Source organism: Prorops nasuta, unplaced genomic scaffold (genome assembly GCF_024137725.1).
Source record: "Prorops nasuta isolate Cenicafe-Biocafe unplaced genomic scaffold, Cenicafe_Pnas_1.2 PNAS00005, whole genome shotgun sequence".
NCBI classification, from domain to species: Eukaryota; Metazoa; Arthropoda; class Insecta; order Hymenoptera; family Bethylidae; genus Prorops; species Prorops nasuta.
Window position 1 is genome coordinate 7,258,661 of NW_027116802.1, and position 22,751 is coordinate 7,281,411.

At 35.2% G+C, this 22,751-nt stretch overlaps 3 protein-coding genes across 9 annotated transcripts in view; 2 read left to right on the forward strand and 1 right to left on the reverse strand.

Annotated features, from left to right (window-relative positions):
* The window catches only part of LOC136773252 (peroxisomal leader peptide-processing protease), a 32,834-nt gene that overhangs the window by 7,211 nt on the left and 2,872 nt on the right, over positions 1-22,751 (reverse strand). The window contains exons 1-2 of one of the 5 annotated variants that reach the window (XM_066726772.1): positions 4,405-4,609; positions 2,590-2,866 (exon numbers count right to left, since the gene is read on the reverse strand). The exons of 2 other annotated variants lie outside the window; for them this stretch is intronic. The gene's annotated coding sequence lies outside the window, so the exon portion shown is untranslated. Of the gene's footprint in view, positions 1-2,589; positions 3,089-4,404; positions 4,610-22,751 lie in introns of those variants that run through there. 2 more of the 5 variants (XM_066726770.1, XM_066726771.1) reach the window with 2 other exon arrangements.
* ITP (ion transport peptide) lies at positions 1,109-13,124 on the forward strand. Of its 3 annotated transcripts, none has more exons than XM_066726800.1 (4): positions 1,114-1,625; positions 6,923-7,338; positions 7,864-7,984; positions 11,406-13,124. In XM_066726800.1, exons 1-3 carry the CDS (start codon positions 1,584-1,586, stop codon positions 7,982-7,984), a joined length of 579 nt encoding a protein of 192 aa, XP_066582897.1. In that variant the 5' UTR covers positions 1,114-1,583; the 3' UTR covers positions 11,406-13,124. The 3 variants fall into 3 exon arrangements, 2 of the variants coding, with proteins under 2 accessions (XP_066582898.1, XP_066582897.1); XR_010822588.1 differs by having other exon boundaries at positions 1,115-1,625; positions 7,864-8,353; positions 11,406-11,541; XM_066726801.1 differs by lacking the exon at positions 7,864-7,984 and having other exon boundaries at positions 1,109-1,625.
* LOC136773250 (uncharacterized) lies at positions 15,521-20,479 on the forward strand. Its single transcript, XM_066726762.1, has 7 exons — positions 15,521-15,878; positions 15,954-16,153; positions 17,573-17,751; positions 17,829-18,289; positions 18,363-18,488; positions 18,566-18,997; positions 19,059-20,479. Exons 1-7 carry the CDS (start codon positions 15,842-15,844, stop codon positions 19,376-19,378), a joined length of 1,755 nt encoding a protein of 584 aa, XP_066582859.1. The 5' UTR covers positions 15,521-15,841; the 3' UTR covers positions 19,379-20,479.

Consider the following 22,751-nt stretch of genomic DNA (forward strand, 5'->3'; position numbering starts at 1 on the left):
AATTTTAATAAATATCCCAGCAGGAAACGCAACATTAAAAGGTATCTAGTAAGATCAATAAAGATTTAACGAACAGCTTCCGCACTTCGAATTATTAATTGAACGCAATTGATGTTAAAATAACATTTTTTTAAGTACTCTGTAGTTTTGTAGACCTTCATCCAAGGCTTTATTCCATCTTAGAGAATATAATTTCTCAGTAAGTGGAACACAAACCGTTGCATAATGTCTCGCGGCTAAATATGTATGAGACTTTCCACGAATGATTCACTTAGCACGTAACGACGAAACAGGGTGTCAATTAAAAATAATTCTTGTAGGCGCGCGAGCACGCCAGCCAGTTGGGAGATATACATATACGCATGTGTGTATGGGATGAATAAGAAAAGAAGGAATGAGGCCAGTTAATTTAGCTTGATTCGTATATGTGCTATAACGCGTTCAATGGTCAGTATACATAAATCAATTGCTTTGAGTTTCGTCGAATTTGCCTGAATTCACAGAGGCGGCAGGAGAGTATAGCAGTGCAGTCAATCTAATATGTTAATGGCATCGCGTGACTATTCCATTCAGCCAACAGATTCATCCAATTCCGCAAATCTATTATTCTTTCCCGTCTCCTTCTTAAGCCGAACTTCTCTATTCTTCTCTCACATTCTCGAAATCGTGACTTTACCACACACTCTTCTTAGTCACGGACCGTTTCGAACTACGTCAATCCAATTCAGTACTTTCCCGCTCGATCATTCTCCTATAGAGCGTGCAGCTCCTTTCTGGATACTTCCTTCCCCTGCTTCAGTCGACAAAAGGAAGGGGTTAGGGGTAACGCAGAATTTCTCAAACTTTTTCCCTCTTCTCGCGTATTGTTTCACCATGCTGTATGTCTCTACGCGCGAAGGAGAGGAAAGGAAAGGACTGAAGAGTGAAGAAGGGATCGGTGAGGTTGCCGGCAAGCAGGGGGGTCGAAGAGGAGGAGGTGGGGGATCTGGCAAGAGCGCGGGATTTCATTGGTTCGCGCCTCGGCCATATTATAAGCGGTTGCAGTCCACCACGCTAGTTAATGTTAGTTCGAACCTCCGCGAGAGACGCATCTATCTCTTTCTCTATCTCTCTTTCTCTCTCCCTCTCTCTTTCTATCTTTCCCCCACCCCCTCTCTATCACCCTATCTCCCTTTTCACTCACACCTACTTAACCTCAAAACGTACACATTTACGCGGTGTACCTCCTATATCTCCCACTCGCATTAAAGTAAACCTATACGTATGCACACTTAAAAACACGTGTATTACTAACACATATAGTAAATTATACCAATCCATATCCATCCGCACGCGATTTAAAACTTCCCTCTCATAGTTAACGAGAAAAGATTATAGCGATCCATATCAGAGCGTCTTGGATGTAGTAGCGAAGTCTATATCGGTAATTTCTTAATCCTTCGCGTTGACTCTGTACACTTTCTCTCGTGAGAAGGAAGATAATAATTAAGGAAAAATCGTAATACATTTATCGGTAGAGTAGCATTCAGTGAGCAGTGATTAAAGATAAAGTGTAAATCGAGTGCTGTTTCTCTAGTATTTTCATGAACTACTCGAGAGATAAGGAAGGAGCCACAAATAAAAAGGTAAAGCTATATAATAGACTTAGGGCCAGCTGTTCCACATATTGGTAAAATTTGCAAACTATAGTACACTATTCAGTTTTAAGCTTTACCCCCAAAACAAATAAATTTAACAAAACGTTTACCGATAGGTGGAAGGCCCGGCTCTTAAAGATTTGAAATTGATCCACTGTTACTCTCGTAGCGTGATGTGAGCGTAGTAAATGCAAAAGCAAAATATAAATACTATATTCCCACTGTCGCTAGTCGTTCAATGAATTCGGAGAAGCGATTGGCAACACAGCGGGCGATTATTATGCAGAGTTACGAGGAAGATACAAACAAAAAACGCTTGGTAAATAATAGACGTGGTGTATTGGCCGTTTAATAGGAGAGATGTTGCAATGTTCCTTTCAGTATATACATACTTGTATGTAGAGCCTGCCACTTGAAACGCTCTAGATCATAGATGTAAGAAAACGTGAGTATCTTCATAACTATAAGAGATATTCAATTTTAGCTTAAAGGACCTTTTCAAAGCATCTTACTATTTGTATTGAGAGAAGCACTATGGAAAATTTTGATATCTTTAATAGTTAGAGAGATAAGCATGATTTCCTACGTGCTTGTTTTAGGGTATTTTAAATGACTAACGCTATATTCAAGTAATCCACGTACTTTGCTCACCCTAAACAATTTCCAATCTATGAATTATATCACGTTTTCATTTTTGAATATTCAAAGCATTTCCACACTTAAAACAATTACAAGTGAATTGCACATTGTAAGAAAAACTTTCATGCAATCCGTATTTTAGAAACTATTTAAAGTGAACGTTTGACGTAGATTACGTAGTATATATACTTATCGAAAATTGATGCGATGATAAGTCATTGAACTGGCAAGTAGCAACTATACAAGCATGGTAACAGTGGCGACGAGCCGTCTAACACAAACGTAACGCGTGACCAAAATGCAGAAAACTAACGGGGAATGAAGGCTGCTCTGCTAACAAACCAAATCAAGGAGGCTAGTCTCTTTTCTTGCTAGCCGTTGTTCAATCTTTTGCCTCGCAGCATCATTTTTGCATCCTTCTGCAGTGGAATCGATCGAGCCCGGGCTTCGAGTCCCTAAGGGACGACACGCTACATGTACATTGAACACCAGAGTCCAGAACTAGTGATATCATCCCAAACGTGTAATAAATATTCTCCAATACACTCGTCAAGTCGATGAGGGGACAAAGTCGATGTTCAGATTTTTCTCTAAAAAAAAAAAAAAAAAATTCAATTCTGAGAGAAATATTATGATTCGAAGCTGTAAAAAACAGAAGGGTCTTAACAATCGCATGGAATTACCCGTTTTGCGTATGCTCCCAACTTCGAGCTAACAATGTACAGGTTAGGTACGCGTTTCTTTTCGTTTATCCACCAATTATAGTGTGCACAGGTAACATTCTCAATTTAATTCTACACGTACGTTTGTTCGGCCTCTCACGACAAAAACATTGTTTTGGAATTTTTTCCACTTGAATATTATTTTACGATTCCCCTTCTCGTTTTTGTGTGCCTAAAATAATTTAAATAAACTCACCAAGTGGATAAAGTTGTTTTGTAATGAAAAATGTTAAATGAGAAAGATATATTAAAATTCAATGCCAAAGGACAGAAAGGGATTAAAAATCGTATAATATTACTCATCTTCGTGCTTGCTCTCGAGCTCGAGTTACCACTGTATACATTTCTTTTCGTGTGTTCCACCGATTATAGCGCAGAAAATAGTCTCAATATAATTCTATAAATATGTTTGTACTCTACCCCATACGATAAACAGTGTTTTGAGAAAGTTTTCACTTGAATTTTCGCGATTCCCCTTCACCCCCTTGAGCCTAAAATAATTTAATCTCACTAATAGCTTTTCCCTTTCAATTATGAAGCCATAGACTCGCAAAGATTGATGATCATGAGAGCGAACGGATATAGCATTACACACTTGACTGGCAGCGAGTTTTCAATAGAATAGCAGGCAGGGTCTAATTTTAGAATCGTCGACCACCAAGGCGAATACAATCGAAGTGTGCAATCGAAGCGATAAAAGCGCGTCCCCTTTTTTCATCATTCAAGAGGTTGAAAGCCACCTGTGGTACGTCTCGGATATAAATAATAATCAAAAAATTGCTGAACTGTTATGAAGATCGGTTGATAAAAGACTCGAGAAGATTTTTCCTATTGACCCTCTCAAGACGGGACTAATCGAAATAACGACTAGCAGTTAGATTGGTGACTCCATACAAGCTATAAATTTATATAGTTAAATTTCGCAAAAAGAGGTCGATTTCAATGGAAAATTACCCGTCCTTAAAAGGTTAATTGAGACTCTTGCGAATAAAATAGTTTTATTGTAGCAAAGCTAAGCAGGCGGGTTCGAATATCATCCGAGAGTTGAGAAATTCACGACGACAAATGCACGCGCCCCCTTATTTTGATCATTCCAGAAGTTGAGAGCCACCTGTGGCACATATCGGATACTAATAACAACTAAACAACTGTGCTGAAAGAATATAAAGAGAAAAAATCCCAAATATCTTCAATGTGCCTTTTGCTACTATGTTCAAAAAAACACTTAAAATAGCTTAGTCCAAAAACTTTGTCAACAGTTTTGTCCACAGCGATTAAAATGGCACGAACCGAGAGGCGCCTGTGGTACGTCGGATGTAAATAATAACCAAAAAATTACTGAAAGAACACAATGATCCATTATTGAAAGGCCCAAGAAGGTTTTTCTCATCAAACGAGATACTTACGAATAACAGTTTTAACAGAGCAGAACTTTAGTTCGAGCAGCATCCGAGAGTCGAGAATTCCATGGCGCGGAAATTACGCAAGACTTTCACTTTGTTTTGCTTTCGTAGTTTCGACCGCTGTTGGCTTTGCACTGTGCATATATTTGAAGAAGGAGTCTTAGAAATTGACTTGAATAAGTTGAAGTGCGATGATATCGCAAGAATAATAAAGGAGGGGACAGGACAAGCCAAGCCAAGTCAAGCCACGGACGCCAAGCTGTCTGCCCTGCCAAGTCGTGCTGCATGCGTACGCCTACAGCTACATAAGATAGTGTTTGTGCGCGTTCCTTGTGTTTGTGCGTGAGAGCGGATCGGGCTAGCTCGATGAATCTCGAGTCTCGACTCGACTCCGTTGGTGGCGTGGCGTAGCGGCGACCGCGGCAGCTGCCAGCAGTACAAGAACATTCTCTTATTTTCTCTCTTTCTCCATAGCCTACCACTCCATCTTGTTTCTTGCAGCTCGCGAGAGAACAGTGCACACTATGATCCATTCTGAAAGTAAGCAGTTTTAACAAAGTCTGCTCTGTAGTCTGTCCTGTCCCACATACGCTCTCTTGCGAGGAATGTTTTCTGTTTATAGTAGTAGTAATACATTGTAATATGTACTTGAAGCATTCGTGAAGGAATGTTCAACAGGTGTGCCACGAGTTCTCCTACATATACTGACTCTATACAATCTCTACCCTTCCATTCATACTAACGAGCCAAATAGCTTTGTGTTGTGCGAGAGCAGAGTCGTTGTACTCCCGCATTCAGGCCATCGCACAGAGAAACACTCATCCGGCGAAGAAGGGAGGGTGGAAGGGGGGCAATTAACACGCAATCGTGTAAACTCCTTTCAATGTGTTAATCCGATCCAGCTTGGGTTCAGGCTTCGATGGCTCTCTTTCAGAGACTCTCCTCGGTCCTTCCGATTGAGTCATCGTTTATATAGTAGTAGACTACATATAGATATACCACCTGTCGAGAGGCAATGTCCTCTGTCTTTCTCTCTCATACATACAAACTAGTTGCCCATGTTGGCATTTATTCATATCTAGTATTTCTATTATTACTACTATCATTTTGAGTATTATTATTTTATCTCTCGAAAGAACACATACTAATAATTTCTGTTCTTTATATTATTATATTGTATATTATTGGGGCTTCTATCCTTGTACTATAAATAATTAATCTTCTCTCTCTCACTCTTTTTCTTTTGCTGTCTAACTTGGCCATCTCAGCATTTATCCAACGCTGTTGTTTTTATCGTTACTACTGTTTTTCGTAGAATTATTATTTTTGTATCTTTCTGTAGAGTACATACTTACAATTTCTACTATTTACCTCACCTTTTGTACATTTTAAGTTGTACCTTTGTACGATAAATAGCTAATTAATTTCCTCTCTTCGACCGTGCGATGATCTAGCGTTAAGAATTCTTTGGAATCATGCCGGGCTGCTTAGAGGGAGGCCAAGTGTCGACTGTTGACGAGCATGTGGCTTTTTGCCAGCGGCAATTTTCAGATTGCTGCACACCTGTCGAGCTTCAGCAACCGGTCCTCATTCACTTTTTTCCTTCTTCCTTCTCTCTGTCCTCCTCTCCTGTTCCTGCAGGACTTACAGATGTATTACACTATACATGTACAGGAATCGCAACTTAAAAATGTTCCAGAGTAAAGATGGAAGAAGACGCTTATCATCTTAACCATAAAACATATTAAATGTTAAAATTAAACCTCTTCAAGACCTCTCGATATTGGCATTCAGAAATATCTTATAACAAATTTTTTATACCTTCAATAGTCACGCAGATAAGCGTTTTCTCACATGCTTGAATTGGAGCTTTTAAAAAATGGCCGACCTTATATATATGTGTCGATCACACATATTGCTTTATTCACTATATTCCAAGAAAATCATTCTCCCGATAAGGAATTTTAGCATTGAAAAGTTTTATATAACAAGGTATTCACAGATAGTAAATTAACTAGCAGAGTCCCCCCCCCGATAGGAGACGGAGGGGAAAGAGTTTGATAAGTAGAAAGAACTTAAAAGGCGAAAAAGAAAAATAAGAAGAGAAGGGAAGAGAAGAGAAGGATTCTGAGAATCGGACAGGGCTAAAAATAAGATACCACCCGGGAGCGACGATTACGTTCTGAAAGAAAGCAAAAAGGAACGCGCTGCGATCGCAGCGACGCGAAACGAAGCAATGGATGGATAGAGGGAGGTAGGTGGAGGGGGGAGGGACGCGGTTAATGAAGTTGTCGAGTCGAGTCGACCGAGGCCTCCCACCCTTCTTCGCGATCCGGCGGTGGCCCCCCTTCCCCCCGATCCACCAACCGTGTGTGGTCCATTCACAATTCACAGGGACGATACCCTCTCGAAGCTAGGAGATTCAGTCCCATGGGAACTTGGAATGGTTGAAAATTGTTTTCCTTCTTACTTTCCTTCCATTCATCGCAAAGCATTTATCGATTTCTTCTGTTTCTCGCAGATGATGCATAAACTGGAGACCGGCCAATCGACGTCGACTTTGTCGTGCGGGAATGCACTGTTTACGTCCTGCGGTTCACTGACGACAACAACGAGGACGTCGACGACAGCGACAACGACGAGGAGAAGAACAGGAATACTTGGCCTACTGCCATCGCAGCTGCTGCTTAATATTACTTGGACGACGACGTTGCTGCTGCTTGCATTATCCTGCACCGTCTGCCAGGTGAATGCCAATCCTCAATACAAGCCATCGAGACTCGGACCTTTTCTAACGGCGAGCTCCCTCAGCAAGAGGTCTTTCATGGACATCGAGTGTAAAGGAGTCTACGACAGGAGCATCTTTGCCCGTCTCGATCGTATTTGCGAGGATTGCTACAATCTATTCCGAGAACCCTCGCTTCACACGCTTTGCCGGTAATTTCTCATCTCTTCTTCTTCTTCTCATCTCATCTCTTCTCTTATTTTTGCAAGATTAAACACGTGTGGCCGAACACCAGACCAGAATCGCACGCCAACTGAAACGAGCTTAGCACACGCACACGCTCGCGTATCCAAACGGAATGAGATTTCTCTTCTATTTATAGCTCGAGCTCGAGCCAATACACCACGTCCTTTATTAGCTGACGCGCGTTCGTTTCTACTCTTATCAATCAGTCGAATCGTCTTCTCGTTCACACTGGAAAAAGAAACTTGGCTAAAACAATAATTCATAGAAATAATCTTCTGTTTACCAGCACTTCGTGGAAGACTTGGCATCGCTTTCATCGACGCGCGCGTGTCACCTTCTCAATCACCTTTCCTTATTCATTTGTTTTTCTTAATACAGTTTTTAGCTTGCTGGATGGGCCAACCTGTACCAGACATTATTCTCTATTTTGATAGCAGACCATTTTCTTCTTATCTACAAAACATGCTACGATTTTTTCTCGAATTTTTCAGGAAAGATTGCTTTACGTCGGACTATTTCAAAGGCTGCTTAGATGTATTACTACTGCAGGATGAATTAACGCAGATCCAAACGTGGATCAAACAACTTCACGGAGCCGATCCAGGGGTTTAGGTAGCTTCTTTTCTTATGTTTATGATTTTTTCCTATCGAGCTTTTTTCTTTCTCCTCTTTATTCAAGTATCCAGTTCTTTTATGTTCTATCCAAACATACTAATAAACTTCGAGTACACTATCTACTATCATTTATTCCTATTATTTTCCTATACAATCTTTTTTTTAAATAATTTATACATTTGCTTTTTCTTTTGCAAATTTATCAATAAAATAATTTTAAAAAATTTGCTTTTCTGCTATTTTATGCTTAAAACCCCAAGTATTTACTTTGTGTTCGCGTCAAATCTCTCATGGCTCTGGGCAAAATTATCGACAAACGCTCTTCAACATCTATAAAAGATCGAAGTCTCGTGTACAAGAGATTAGGTAATTGTCACTAACCCGGCAGCACGCGCGTGAAATTTTTAAAAATAAGAACTCGCGTGGGGTCTCTAAAGACCCCAAAATCAATTTGCTTTTATAAGGGAAATATGCAGTTTAATAATATTTATTTTTAGTTTAAGGCTTGTTTATGGTATATACTTAAAGGTGACAAGGACAATTTTTATTAATTAACGAATTATTAATAGTTATATTATTAAAGGTTTCTTGCTATTAAATTGGAACAAAAAATGCATTCGTTAGGATAAGTGCTTAAAGAAAAGAATTACAAGTATTGTTCACAAATATAATCAATTATATATCAAAGTTAAAGGTTCAACGAATCTTTTAAGCCATATTTTTTTTTTAGAAATTTATGAAGTATAGATTTTATAGATGGATGAATTTGAACAAAATCAAACAACAAATATTTTCTAAAACACATTAAAGTACGCTTATTTATTTTAACATTAATTAAAACTTTTAAAAATGAATACAACCAGTAATAGAAACATTATATAAAAACAAAAATAAAATAAGTAAATGATATATTTGATGCTTTTCAGTTTTAGTCAGATGAGTCAGTAAGTTGAAAATTCGTTTTCAGACGACCAAAACAATCATGACAAATACTTTACATATGTTTCATGTACATAAATTTTTTGCATTTTGTACATTTGCTTTTAATTTTTACGTCCTTACTTCTCGGACAAATAACACATCGCGATCTAACAGTTTCCGGTTCCGGTTCTTTATTAGTAATATCTCCTAATATTCCATTATGGTTGCAAATTTGTTTTGCCAAAAATCGAATGTCTCTTGGTAGTATACCATCTTCTGCACGCCTTTTCAATGTTGATTCACATAAAGATCGGCCAAGGTCTTGTAAGAACCTTCGACGTGTATCTGTAGTACTGACGTTGTTTGATAAATAAATCACATAAGCATTGAGCGCCGCGATATCAATCATATGAGAAAATATTCTCAGCGGCCACCGATTGCATTTACGGGTAACAGAATATTTGCCTACCATTTCGTCTACTTTATCGACTCCTCCTTTCGTCATATTGTAAAATGTTACGATCTCGGGTTTTCGTCGATCGCCTGTTTTGGGATCTATCGTATTACAATGATGCATCGTAGATAAAATCAATACATTTTTTTTCTTCTTTGACGCATATATTACTAAAGTTTTATCCTTTTGGAATAAAAATTGACTGCTGTATAGTTCCCTCTTTTGATGTACAAAATTTGGTGGTATCTCACGTTTATTTGATCGAAGAGTACCAACCATAGTTATTTTTTTGTCTAGAAGATTATTTGCAAGGGGAATGCTTGAAAACCAATTATCCACTGTCAAGTTTCGTTTGGAGTTTTCGATTGGACGGACAAGACGATTTACAACATCACTTGCTTTGTTTGAAATTTTATACGGACCATCCGGTTACTGTCCGGCATAGATCTCCAAGTTGGAGGTGTAGGAAACTCGTGCGTCTGTGAGAGCAAAAATTTTGATTCCATATTTCGCAGGCTTATTTGGCATGTACATACGAAATCGACATCTACCTCGAAAATTTATCAATTGTTCGTCGATTGTGGTATATTCACCGAGACTATAATTATTTTCGCAATTGTTTACGAAGGTCTCAAAAATTTCTCTGATTGGTGCTAAAGCGTCTAATTCTTTGCGCTCTTCTCTTGTCCTTATGTCATCAAAACGAATGCAATGCAATAAAAAAGTAAATCTCTCTCTCTTTTTTCAGACATTGCACAACGAAATAAAGCAACGCCAAGGTTATTAAGGTCCCATAGATCTCTTAGATTTAAATTACGTGATTTTGTGACACCAGCAAGTAAAAGTAACCCAATAACTGTATTTATTTCATTCACGGTAGTTTCTCATGTGTCTCTTTGCCGTCCATATCGTTCTTGCTCTACTGTTCTAATAAAAATATTTGTACAGTGAATTATTGCTCGAACAATGCTGCCATCAATAAATGCTGAAAAGCAGTCTCTATTTGGGTTTTTTATGTTTAGCAGTACCTATTGGGCCCGGTAAATGTGAAATTATATTTACAGATCTTGTGCGAACATTTCGAGGCGTTGGTGCTGTTTTCAGCCAGCGCGTGCCGTCTTTTCCCAGTAAATATTTCTGCATTTTCTCTTATTCTAACTCAGATGAGCTTTCTGAACTATCTTGCTCGATTTCAGTGTTTGTTTCATGAAGTGATTCTTCCAAATTATCCGCTTCATCATCATCTTCATCTAATATTTCATCCCCCTTTTCAATATCATTATTTAGAAGATCAATTACTCGCTGAACAGCACCCTTCATAACATTTTATTATGTCGGTTAAAGGAAGATAAACGAATACTTATTAGGATTTTTATTAATATAAATAACATTGCTTACCATTATTTTGAAATTTGGGAATTATGGGAAAAATAATTACGGGATAACTCGCATGGGGTATTGAAAGACCCCAATACAATTTAAATAAACGCTTCTATCATCTGAATAGTTTTATGGCAAAGTTTATTTTGAAGTCATGGTTACGAAGGCTTACTTTAAAGGTATAGAAGAGTTTGCAGCCGATAAGTTGGGGTTTTATAACTTAGAAGAACAATTTTGATAGTTTGGGGTCTTTAAAGACCCCGCGCGACTGCTGCCGGGCTAATGGTGCTCATCAGTGATGAGTGCAGATGAAAATGTACAAAAACAAATTTTCTTCCACTACCTCGTCTTCCCCTGTTTTTTGCTAGTTTTTTATCTGACAAAATATTTTTGATGTCGGTTTTAACATAATTTCCATATTTTTCCAGACTAACACAATGGCTGACAATTTTTCAGGCTGCACATCCGTCCACCATTTTTTGGGCAATTTTTAGGACGATTTTTTAAAACAAAATTTTACAACTAGAATTAACCAGAATATCCTCTATTTCTCTCCCCTCCCCCCTCCCCTCCCTTTACCCCCCCCCCCCCCTCTGTATCCTTGCAACTCTATCCTCAACAATGAATTAATAGACCAATTTAACAGAACGATTTGATACACAGGCAGAAATGTTTCACTTCCGAATACTTCCCTGGCTGCGTCGAGACGCTACAGTTGACCGAGAAGGCGGAGAAAGAGAGCATCGACGATGCAGTTTTGAAGCTCGGTGGTAGGAAATAAAGTGTTACGGCGAAAAAGAAGAATGTCTCATGGCTGGACCACACGGTAAATCCAGGGGCTCTCAATAGGAAATGGCACACAACAGGAAAACGTACAGGAGCAACAGCTATACATCTATTATATACACGCATATATGCATACACACACGCACACGAGGAAGAGTAAGAAGATCGGCTTAAGTACCAGCAAGTTTTGTGCGTTTAATAGGAAAGTGGTGAGGAAGAAGAATCGATAAGGTTTACTGACGGAATCTTGAAATATTTTAGCTGAACTTTCCGGATACATTACGCTATATATATATATATATATATATACACATAGCGATACTGGAAGTGTTCCAAAAGAATAGAAAATACATATATCTTTCCTCGAAGACGAGCCGTAATCGATTGAGCCATATAACACACAGAAGAATCTACGTAATACATATACATGAGTAAGCAAAGAGCTACGCAATCTTACGTACACACAGCTACCTACGATTATTTAAAAACAAACACATATTTATATATACACACCACACAGAATCTAGTCGACAACCTATATATGCGTAACGCACTGCGTCCCCATTTTTATTGGATTGACCATTTATTATTATCATTATTATTATTATTATTATTGCTATTGTATTAGAAGTAATTGTTCTAGTTTATGATTACGATTAATAATACTAATATTATCATTATTACAATATAGTACGAGATCTGCTTGCATATTATATATACATATAGTTAACCAATGTGGATTTTAACAATAGAATTAGAAAGTAACGGAAAGCACCGACTGCAGTAACTGATTCAATTTTATTTTCGATATGTAAAATTATCGATCACACATGCATGCTTCTAAATTTTCCATGGAACTAACGAGCAAGCAGAGATCGTCGGGTACGATCGTATTAGTTATATTTAACTGTATTTTTATTACCAATTGAATTTATAGTGCAATTATATTGTTGTTATCATTGCAATATTACTGCGGTTCGGGGCTCGTTACACAGTTGTGGCTTTGCACGGCGAAATCAATTACTGTTGAAATTATGGAACGACGATTGCAACAAATGATTGAGATAAAAAGTTAACTCCATGTTTTCACCGTTCAAAACCCAAATGACAAGCGAGACTATTCCTGCACATACACATTACGTACGCGTAGTATTTATTTATTTTTTCACATTCTTAAGTTGTAAGAAACCTTAAAGCGAAGTATTAATGCGCGTACCTAGCAATCGTTGCTGAGGGCTAGCTCGTGGAAATGTGCGAATTGATCACGGTATACCCCTATTATACATATTTCTTATTCATCTCTTCTATCAATATTAATGATTACGCTATACTATACTACGTTGTATGTATGCATAAAACAATTAGCCCCACTTGCAGAAAATATTTCTTGGATCAATACTTTATCCAATCAATATCTGAGCAGTGACGGCGAATATTGATATTTGTAACTAAAGACTGGATTTTCCTTTTCCTCTCCTGCTATTAGTACTCTGTCGCTTGTTCATTTGCTGCTAATCGATAAATCGATGATTCGCACGTTATCGTGAGACTGTCCAAAATTACTACTACACTCCTGCTACTTTATATACTATATTTTACTCTCTATATACATTCACAGTCGAAAGAAATACGAAGCATTCCAAAATCAGTATTGATACTATTCCGTCTACCTACTTATACCTATACATACATATATATAATATATATTTATATAGTATGTATGTACTACGTATGTCTAACCCACTATTCTTCTTTGACTCCTAACTCTCCCTCTTCTCCCCCTCAACACACTTCTCTTTTCCGTATCCATAATAAAATCTCGAGCGAAATCACAACAAATACTACACAGCAAAACAGTTTAAATTTTTTGAAAGACATTGTTTGTGGTAAAATGACCGTAATTATTCAGCTCTTTACACTTATAATGTGCCATATGAAGAGTATACATATATATACTACACTAATATCGTAATCTATGTACAGTATTTCATTATAAATTGATTGAGAAGAAGAAAATTATAGTTGACATGTTCCATGCCGAAACCTTATGTAGACCATAATAAACATATTTTTTAATCACGATTATTTTGCGAAAACTGAATTACATCTAACCGACCTTTTTACTCGCCAAATGTCTTTTGTATGTTAGGATGAGAAATCTTATGGCGTATGGATCGTCGCATCGTGTGATTCCACTCGCTCCATTCCTTTAGAGAGGCCAAAAGTCTGCTCTTGTTTTTTATAATTTTTACAGTTTATGTACCTTTACCATTCCAACTTATACACACAGTGAAAAAGTCACCAGTCTGGTCAGTCTGGGGAGGGGAGGTCTAAACGGCCCCCACTCCTGATCTCCCAGGCTCATATAACTATATGGGTGAACTTGGACATTCGTTACAGTGGGGGGATCGTTTAGGCAGAATTTCCCCCTCCACTTACAACCACAGATGCAGGCTCGTTTGCGTGAACCATCTCCACTTCTACCGCTGCTCGATGGTCACGAACACAAGTAGAAACGTGCGTACATGTGTCGACTGGCTTCGCTCGCTCTCGGGCCTCTCTGTCTTTCTCGCTGTTAGCGTCTAGCAGAAGATTCGAGGCAAAATCTTTCCGCTTCGCTTTACCGAAAATCTACCAATATTCGATGTTATTTACATTTGCAGCCAAATGCCTTTATATATGATTTTCAGCATATTTATTTATAAGCATTGACTTATTTAAATCAATAATAAATTAAGGAAATGCGTATTTGATATATAATAATTATTTTAACTACAATTTCATCGTTATATTTCGCTTATTTCCGTAAAAGCTGCATTTCATTAATTTATTATTGATTTTAGTAAGTCAATGGTCATTAAAAAAAAAATTTAATCTTAAAAAAAAAAGTACTCGGCAGGAATCGAACCCAGACCCACGAATCGCCACGCGGTTACCTTACCACCTAGACCACGAGGCTTCTTCGGTGCACCGTAAACAAAAAATCTTCTTAAAGACTTGAAATTTTGTTTTGAAGCGTATAAATAAACGAGCAACCGACAGCTTTATTCATTATTATTCTGTCATAATGGTACAAAAATTAAAGAATAATTATATATTGAATAGTTTTCAAAAGCTTTTCCAATAGCCAAGAACAAAGATAAATAATCAACGCTCGTAGTTTCCGTTCTTGGCTATTGGAAAAGCTTTTGAAAACTATTCAATATATAATTATTCTTTAATTTTTGTACCATTATGACAGAATAATAATGAATAAAGCTGTCGGTTGCTCGTTTATTTATACGCTTCAAAACAAAATTTCAAGTCTTTAAGAAGATTTTTTGTTTACGGTGCACCGAAGAAGCCTCGTGGTCTAGGTGGTAAGGTAACCGCGTGGCGATTCGTGGGTCTGGGTTCGATTCCTGCCGAGTACTTTTTTTTTAAGATTAAATTTTTTTTTTAATGACCATTGACTTACTAAAATCAATAATAAATTAATGAAATGCAGCTTTTACGGAAATAAGCGAAATATAACGATGAAATTGTAGTTAAAATAATTATTATATATCAAATACGCATTTCCTTAATTTATTATTGATTTAAATAAGTCAATGCTTATAAATAAATATGCTGAAAATCATGTATAAAGGCATTTGGCTACAAATGTAAATAACATCGAATATTGGTAGATTTTCGGTAAAGCGAAGCGGAAAGATTTTGCCTCGAATCTTCTGCTAGACGCTAACAGCGAGAAAGACAGAGAGGTCCGAGAGATTATCTCCGCTCTCTGTTTAATTCGAGGATAGCCGAGAGCGAGCGAAGCCAGTCGACACATGTACGGACGTTTCTACTTGTGTTCGTGACCATCGAGCAGCGGTAGAAGTGGGGATGGTTCACGCAAACGAGCCTGCATCTGTGGTTGTAAGTGGAGGGGGAAATTCGGCAGACCGACGGTCTACTTTCGGGCAACACTGCGTTTAGGCCAGTTTAGGCCCAGACCCCGAACAGACAGACTGGCTTCACTGTAGTTTATACCGCTTATAAGGGGAAATGGATATGAAGATAGAAATATCAAAAAGTGTAGAAATTGTAAGAAGCGTAGGCAACGAGAATAGGCCTGAAATTTCTAAGTCTAGAAGACTACTCTAAAGAGATGTTTGTAAACATTAAAGGGCGTCTTGATTGTTATCTACTGTAGTAAATTGAAATTTTAATTCTATCAGTACTGGTTGTGCCGGCTTGTTGAATAGACCCTAGACATCCTTTGGCATAATTTTAATCTTATTATTAAATTTTATTTGTGATTTTATCCTGTAATATAAGTTATTTGCAATATGTCGCAGAATAGTATTTTAAAAAATTTCTTGAGTGGTAAGTCTGCTACTGTTTTCTTATTATACAATATTCGTTTATAGACTGAATAATAAAATTTCTAATAAATGGCAGAAAATCGTATAGAGACCAAATTAAATACTGCAATGATTTTACAACCTGACGAAACACTCTCCGATGACAAATCTATCGATTCTTTATGCGACCAATCAGTCGACATTAGTAATAGTTGCAGAAAAAGAGAAAATTATGGACCGTACGTTCATACGATTTTTAATTGGTCCAAGCATTCATCGGTTGAAAAAAATAATTCAGTAAGTCAATGATACAGTGAGAATCATCTATATAGTCGTGGCTAATCTAGAAATCACTTTTCACTTATTTCGTTATTGCGTTCGGTTTTTACTTTTACAATACATTTATTCACTCACAAATAGAAGTAAATTATAATTGATGAGTTCAATAACGATATATGACGATGTTTTGCGTGACTTCTATTTTCTTATCTAACTTAGAATGAGCCGCTTACATTAGATTTTTATGTAAAAAATAAAAGTTTCAAAAATTTACCGCTGTGCTCGAGAATTAAGGGCGCTTTCTCGTAGGAAATCGAGACTCTAGTGGTCAAACATGTTTTAAATTCGAAATAATCCAAATTCAGCATTATAGACGAAATATCATGCTAAATTATTAAATAGTAGTTGAGACATAAAATGTAAAAGAGAATATTATAAGCTTTTCTATTTCTATCGGATTTCATCCTATTACTTGCATTTGTTCATTTTCTTCTAGAATATAGTGTTTTCCCTGAAAAATTATTTCCTTCTCGTTCGATTTTATTTTCTGAGATGTCACTTTAATGGTCTAAATATATTCTATAAATCCACTATTTCCATCTTTTAAAATAAGAGTGAATATATTTAGAAATCAGTATCTTTTAATAAAAAATGATTCATTAAATGAAAAAAGGGTAATGGTTCATTTGATTCTGCAAATAAATCATAGAATTGAAACGGTGAATGTCTAGAGCATATATTTTAACGATAAAACGTACTCCTCAAGAAATAAAATCGAAGGAAAAATGAAATAGCTTTAAAAGAGAAACTAAGTTCCAAAGAAAATGAAAAAATTCAGATGAGATGATAAAATGGCACCTAAAGCAAAAACATAAAAATGCAATATTTTTTTACACTGTTTCAACTATTATTCTATATTTCACTATCATTTCTTCAATTATAAAACAAAAGTTTGTTTATTTCAAGTTTAAAACACATGTCTGACTGGAGCAGTCTGAATTTACCACTGGATCTGTTTTAAATGTAAGACAATAACACATTGGCACATATATGCAATATTTTCAGAGTATTTCCTCATTTTTTTTTGCATAAAGAAGAATTCACGGAAACTTCTTTAAACTATGGAAATATTATATTTATATTTTAACGTACTGTTATAAGAATTAAAAAAAAATCAACAGAAAATGCTGGAATTACTACTGGGCTCTATATGTACAGAGTGCAGTGCGTAACACCAAGATTCTCAGCTGAGAATTAAACAAACAATATTAACCGTATATCAAAGTAAAACTAAAATATTTTTAAAGTTGAAGATAATTCGAGTAAATTTTTCCTTACATGATAAATTCAGAAAAATTTTAAATTAGTTATTTTTAATGTGTGGTATCCTCCTTTAATATAAATGAACCTTTAATAGGCAAATTTATTAATTTCTAGATAGATAAGTCACATGGGATATTGACAAACACCAGCCAGTTTTTAAAAAATAGACTTTATTCAGATAAAAAATTCTCAGAAGCTGTACCAAATTATTTTCTCGAAGTACGTTGTAATAAATGTTCTCCGGTTCACGAACGTTGTTCAACTGTACAAAGATTGGCTCTCTCACGTAATCGGTATGTTCCTATTTATCCTAATTTGAGCATAATAACAAGTTTTTTCTCCAACATAAAAACACAAAATGTTTTTCTAGTGATTTTAATATTGACACAGTATTAACTGACATTAATTCAGATTTCTGCCCAATACGGATCAATAATGGAGAAAGTACAGAGCAGATAAAGCATTCTTTTAATGAAATTTTGGAGAAGAGATTACCTGATGATAAATTGCAAACAATTATAGAAGATTACAGTTCATCGGATGATTTAGAATTATCGGGGTGGCTTTTTGCAAAGTTTGCTGAGGGGTACATTCGATATTCGAAGCCTTTAAATTCATGTGATGTTTATCAAGATAATAATTTAACCAGTCATTCATCGAGCTTAGTGACTACCGACATTGACAGTTCAATATCTTCAACTATTACAATACCAAGCGACTCAATGGATTCTTTAATATCTTCCGATAACACCAATAATTCTTCATTGATAGATTCTAGCGAATTAAGTATTTCATTCTCATCGAATTTTGAAAGAATCCGGTCATTTTCAAGTAAGCAGAAAATATTTCTTATATGTTTACAGTTTTATCTGCTCGTACAAATTTGTTTAAAATTCACTTCTAGAAAGCACTACAAATTTGTCAATTACACCTGCATCATCTTCTACCACAAACATTACCGTGACTCCATTAAAACCAAAAAAAAGTCCAAAAGAAATATTGCCAGACTTCGCATTAAAAAACCAGTCGTGTAAGTTTACATACATTATAGTTTTTCATATTTAATTGTAAAATTACATGTAAATTTAAATTTGAATTATTACACAGCTATAGAAGTGGCAAAATTGGTATTTAAAATTGATTCTGTTAAGAAATCACCATTTGTAACAAAAGGATACGTTTCAAATAGAAAGGTTAATTTCGAAGAAGAAGATTGCAATACAAAAACTGAGCCTACACCTAAGAAAAAATCTAAAAATGTTTCTGTTAAAAAATCACCATTTGTAGCAAAAGGATACGTATCAAATAGAAAGTTTAATTTCGAAAAAGCAGATTGCAATACGAAAACTGAGCCTACACCTAAGAAAAAATCTAAAAATGTTTCTGTTAAAACATCACCATTTGTAGCAAAAGAATACGTACCAACTAGAAAGGTCAATTTCGAAAAAGCAAAAGATAGCAATACAAAAACTGAGTATACACCTAAGAAGAAGCTATCGAAAGTAGCAAATATTAAAAGAAATGACCGTCAATATTCTGGTGATTATAGATTTTTTCTTCAGCAAAAAGTTGTCATTTCACATGTTCCTTTTTTTTTCAGCTCCTCGTGCAATTACTTGCAATTTTACTTGTGGCAAATCCCTAGCAAAAGCTCCACGCACCGTATCGTTCAAGAATATAGGGTTGAAAACACCAAACCATATTGATAAAAGCAAAGGGAAAAATAACTGCAACGTGTCTCCTTGTATCAGTGTATCACCTATACAACCTGTTAGTCATTTAAGACAATTATTTATTCAGAAGTGGAAGAAGCCAGAGAACAATATTATAAAGAAGACTGCTGTTCCACATAAAATTATTATACCATCCATTTTTATTACAAATTGCGATGAGGTCACCAGGTGTCTTTTACGGAGATAAACATTAGGAATTTTGCTAGTTAAAGACAAAAAGGAATATATGTCAGTAACACATCTCTTCATGTATTAGTATAATATCTATATAAAGCCAGTTGGTCATTCAATGGGTTAGGCTGGGTTTCAAATGGTAAAAAAAAGAAAATTTTCGTTTAGTCTCTATGAATGATCTAAGCTAATAAATGAATTAACTTCTATAAAGTATATAAAATTGAGTGTGATTTAAACAATATTCTGTCAATTTTTCGTAAGAACATATTACAAATTCAGCCCTTGAGAGTTATTTATTGGAAAACCCATTCAAAAAAAGTTGTTAAGGTGCTGTAGGCAGACAGGGTATCATCAGACAGCATCTCATCTAAAATCAAAAAACCAAAAAGATTCTGTTAGTAAGGTTCAATGACCATCGAGCAAGGAGAGCTTTTTCTGTGTCTTTTTTTTGTTTTTTTCAATTTCAGCTTGTCTTACAAGCAATATAAAGTTCGTGATTTTTAGTAATAAGTAGGAATTTTCAAGGAAGTTTCACACACTTCAAACTTCATTCCAGATTTGAAAAAACAATTTTTCGAAAAAAGCTCTTGTTGCTCCCGAGATATTGAACTCTACTAACAAAATCTTTTTGGTTTCTTCATTTTAAAAGAGATGCTGTTTGAAGACGTCCTGCCCGCCTATCGCACCTTAACAACTTTTTTTAAATGCGTCTCTGATAAATAGCTCTCAATTACTCAATTTTTAATATTCTCTGACGAAAATTGGACAGAGAATTGCTTAAATCACACTTAATTATATACACTTTATAGAAATTAATTTCTTTATTAGCTTAGTTCATAGAGATTAAACAAAAATTTTCGTTTTGTTTTACCACTTGAAACACCCCTAATCCCTTAAGATAAATACTTACAGAGAAGTAGAAAAAGTCGGAGAAAAATATAATGAAGGAGACTGGTGCTCCAAATAAATTGATAATACCATACAATTTTTCTTACAGACTCCTAAAAGCTCATTAAATATATCATGGAAAAGAAACATTGAACTTTCTATAAAAAATGTATATAACTAATTTATTTATTGTCGTTTATAAATGAAAGATAATAAAGTGATTGGAATGAATTTCAGTTTACTTAACATTCTTTTCATTAAAAACTACTAATACTATATTTTTATAAATGATGATATTTAACATTGCACAAGATTTATACAAATTTTAATTTATAGCAGGGCCATTCCACGTCAAAACAGACAGATTTCGGAGTACAACACCGATTTTTTTCTTAAAAATATGTGTTAATATATAAGAAAATACAAGACTTTTGGCGCTAGTTTGAGTCAAAAATCTTTTTTCGTTTCGGAGATACGAGCTGTCAAAGTTTGCAGTTTTACTGTTTTTGGTAAAAACACGTAATCTTTAAAAATTTATATCTCCTAAACGAATAAAGATAGAAGACTCTGGCTGGAACGAGTGTACTCAGAAAGAATCATACTTTATTAGAAAAATATAAAAAAAGACAGTTTGTTTTAATTGGTTAAAACTATTAACAATTAAAATAAACATTTGAATTAACAAATGTGTTGTCATGCTCTGACAATTATAAAAAAATATCAGGAGTGTTCCTTGGAATGTCCTCTACAAAGAAAAAAATTAAAACGCGTATACTCTCTTGGTGTTCATAGTGAAAAAAAATATTTTATCACGACGCGCTCGGCCAGAAGCGTCGTTCGAGCGGCGTAAACCGGTGAAGCGCATGCGTAACTGAGCGCGACTAGTCTCTACATGTCGGAATCCATCAATCTATGAATAATGCGAGTTAATAACATGTTTTAATTGTTTGTTTATGTTTTTATAACTATTATAAATTAACAATATATTTATTATTATTCTGCTTTATAAGCAGTCGTTATCTATTTACAAAATAATTAGCAATAAGACATTTGAACATGGCATTGAATATACAAATTATATACTAATTTATATTTACATATTTTATTAAATTATGGCAGAAGAAAATATTATGAATATGAAATTTCTGTACTGAAAATATTTAACAAACTTTAACAATTGTATTAATTATCTGATCGAGGAAAAGCTTTAGTTTGTAATTGTGTCTTTGAATCTATCGTTAAAAATGCACGATAATTTCAAGTTACTTTAACTATTTTCACTTTTCAAAAATATCTCGTACGAAGTGTTTTAATAAGCATTAAAATAATTTAAACGAGATTTTTTTGAAAAGTAAAAATAGTTAAAGGAACTAGAAATTATCGTGCATTTTTAACGATAGATTCAAAGACACAATTACAAACTAAAGCTTTTCCTCAATCAGATAATTATACAATTGTTAAAGTTTGTTAAATATTTTCAGTACAGAAATTTCATATTCATAATATTTTCTTCTGCCATAATTTAATAAAATATGTAAATATAAATTAGTATATAATTTGTATATTCAATGCCATGTTCAAATGTCTTATTGCTAATTATTTTGTAAATAAATAACGACTGCTTATAAAGCAGAATAATAATAAATATATTGTTAATTTATAATAGTTATAAAAACATAAACAAACAATTAAAACATGTTATTAACTCGCATTATTCATAGATTGATGGATTCCGACATGTAGAGACTAGTCGCGCTCAGTTACGCATGCGCTTCACCGGTTTACGCCGCTCGAACGACGCTTCTGGCCGTGCGCGTCGTGATAAAATAATTTTTTTTACTATGAACACCAAGAGAGTATACGCGTTTTAATTTTTTTCTTTGTAGAGGACATTCCAAGGAACATTCCTGATATTTTTTTATAATTGTCAGAGCATGACAACACATTTGTTAATTCAAATGTTTATTTTAATTGTTAATAGTTTTAACCAATTAAAACAAACTGTCTTTTTTTATATTTTTCTAATAAAGTATGATTCTTTCTGAGTACACTCGTTCCAGCCAGAGTCTTCTATCTTTATTCGTTTAGGAGATATAAATTTTTAAAGATTACGTGTTTTTACCAAAAACGGTAAAACTGCAAACTTTGACAGCTCGTATCTCCGAAACGAAAAAAGATTTTTGACTCAAACTAGCGCCAAAAGTCTTGTATTTTCTTATATATTAACACATATTTTTAAGAAAAAAATCGGTGTTGTACTCCGAAATCTGTCTGTTTTGACGTGGAATGGCCCAGCAGGCAGATGAATGAAAAGAAGAATGATCGAAGCAGGTCAAACAGATGTCGCTAAAGTTGTCGATTTGTCGGTAGTAGAGAATATGACCTAATAATAATATGACCTAATAAGATTATCGCCTAAAAACGCTAACTTCACATTGGTGAGAAGGCGGTATTACAAATTATTGATTAAATCGTCTGAATGTCTAAAATCGAGAAGC

What these genes read in the sequence shown, in the direction of transcription:
- ITP (XM_066726800.1), top strand. Translation starts at nt 1,584, where the DNA reads ATGAACTACTCGAGAGATAAGGAAGGAGCCACAAATAAAAAG. An exon ending in AAGGAGCCACAAATAAAAAG is followed by an intron (nt 1,626 to 6,922) that starts GTAAAGCTATAT and finishes TGTTTCTCGCAG; the next exon opens with ATGATGCATAAACTGGAGAC. An exon ending in TCGCTTCACACGCTTTGCCG is followed by an intron (nt 7,339 to 7,863) that starts GTAATTTCTCAT and finishes CGAATTTTTCAG; the next exon opens with GAAAGATTGCTTTACGTCGG.
- LOC136773250 (XM_066726762.1), top strand. Translation starts at nt 15,842, where the DNA reads ATGTCGCAGAATAGTATTTTAAAAAATTTCTTGAGTG. An exon ending in TTTAAAAAATTTCTTGAGTG is followed by an intron (nt 15,879 to 15,953) that starts GTAAGTCTGCTA and finishes AATAAATGGCAG; the next exon opens with AAAATCGTATAGAGACCAAA. An exon ending in AAGAATCCGGTCATTTTCAA is followed by an intron (nt 18,290 to 18,362) that starts GTAAGCAGAAAA and finishes ATTCACTTCTAG; the next exon opens with AAAGCACTACAAATTTGTCA.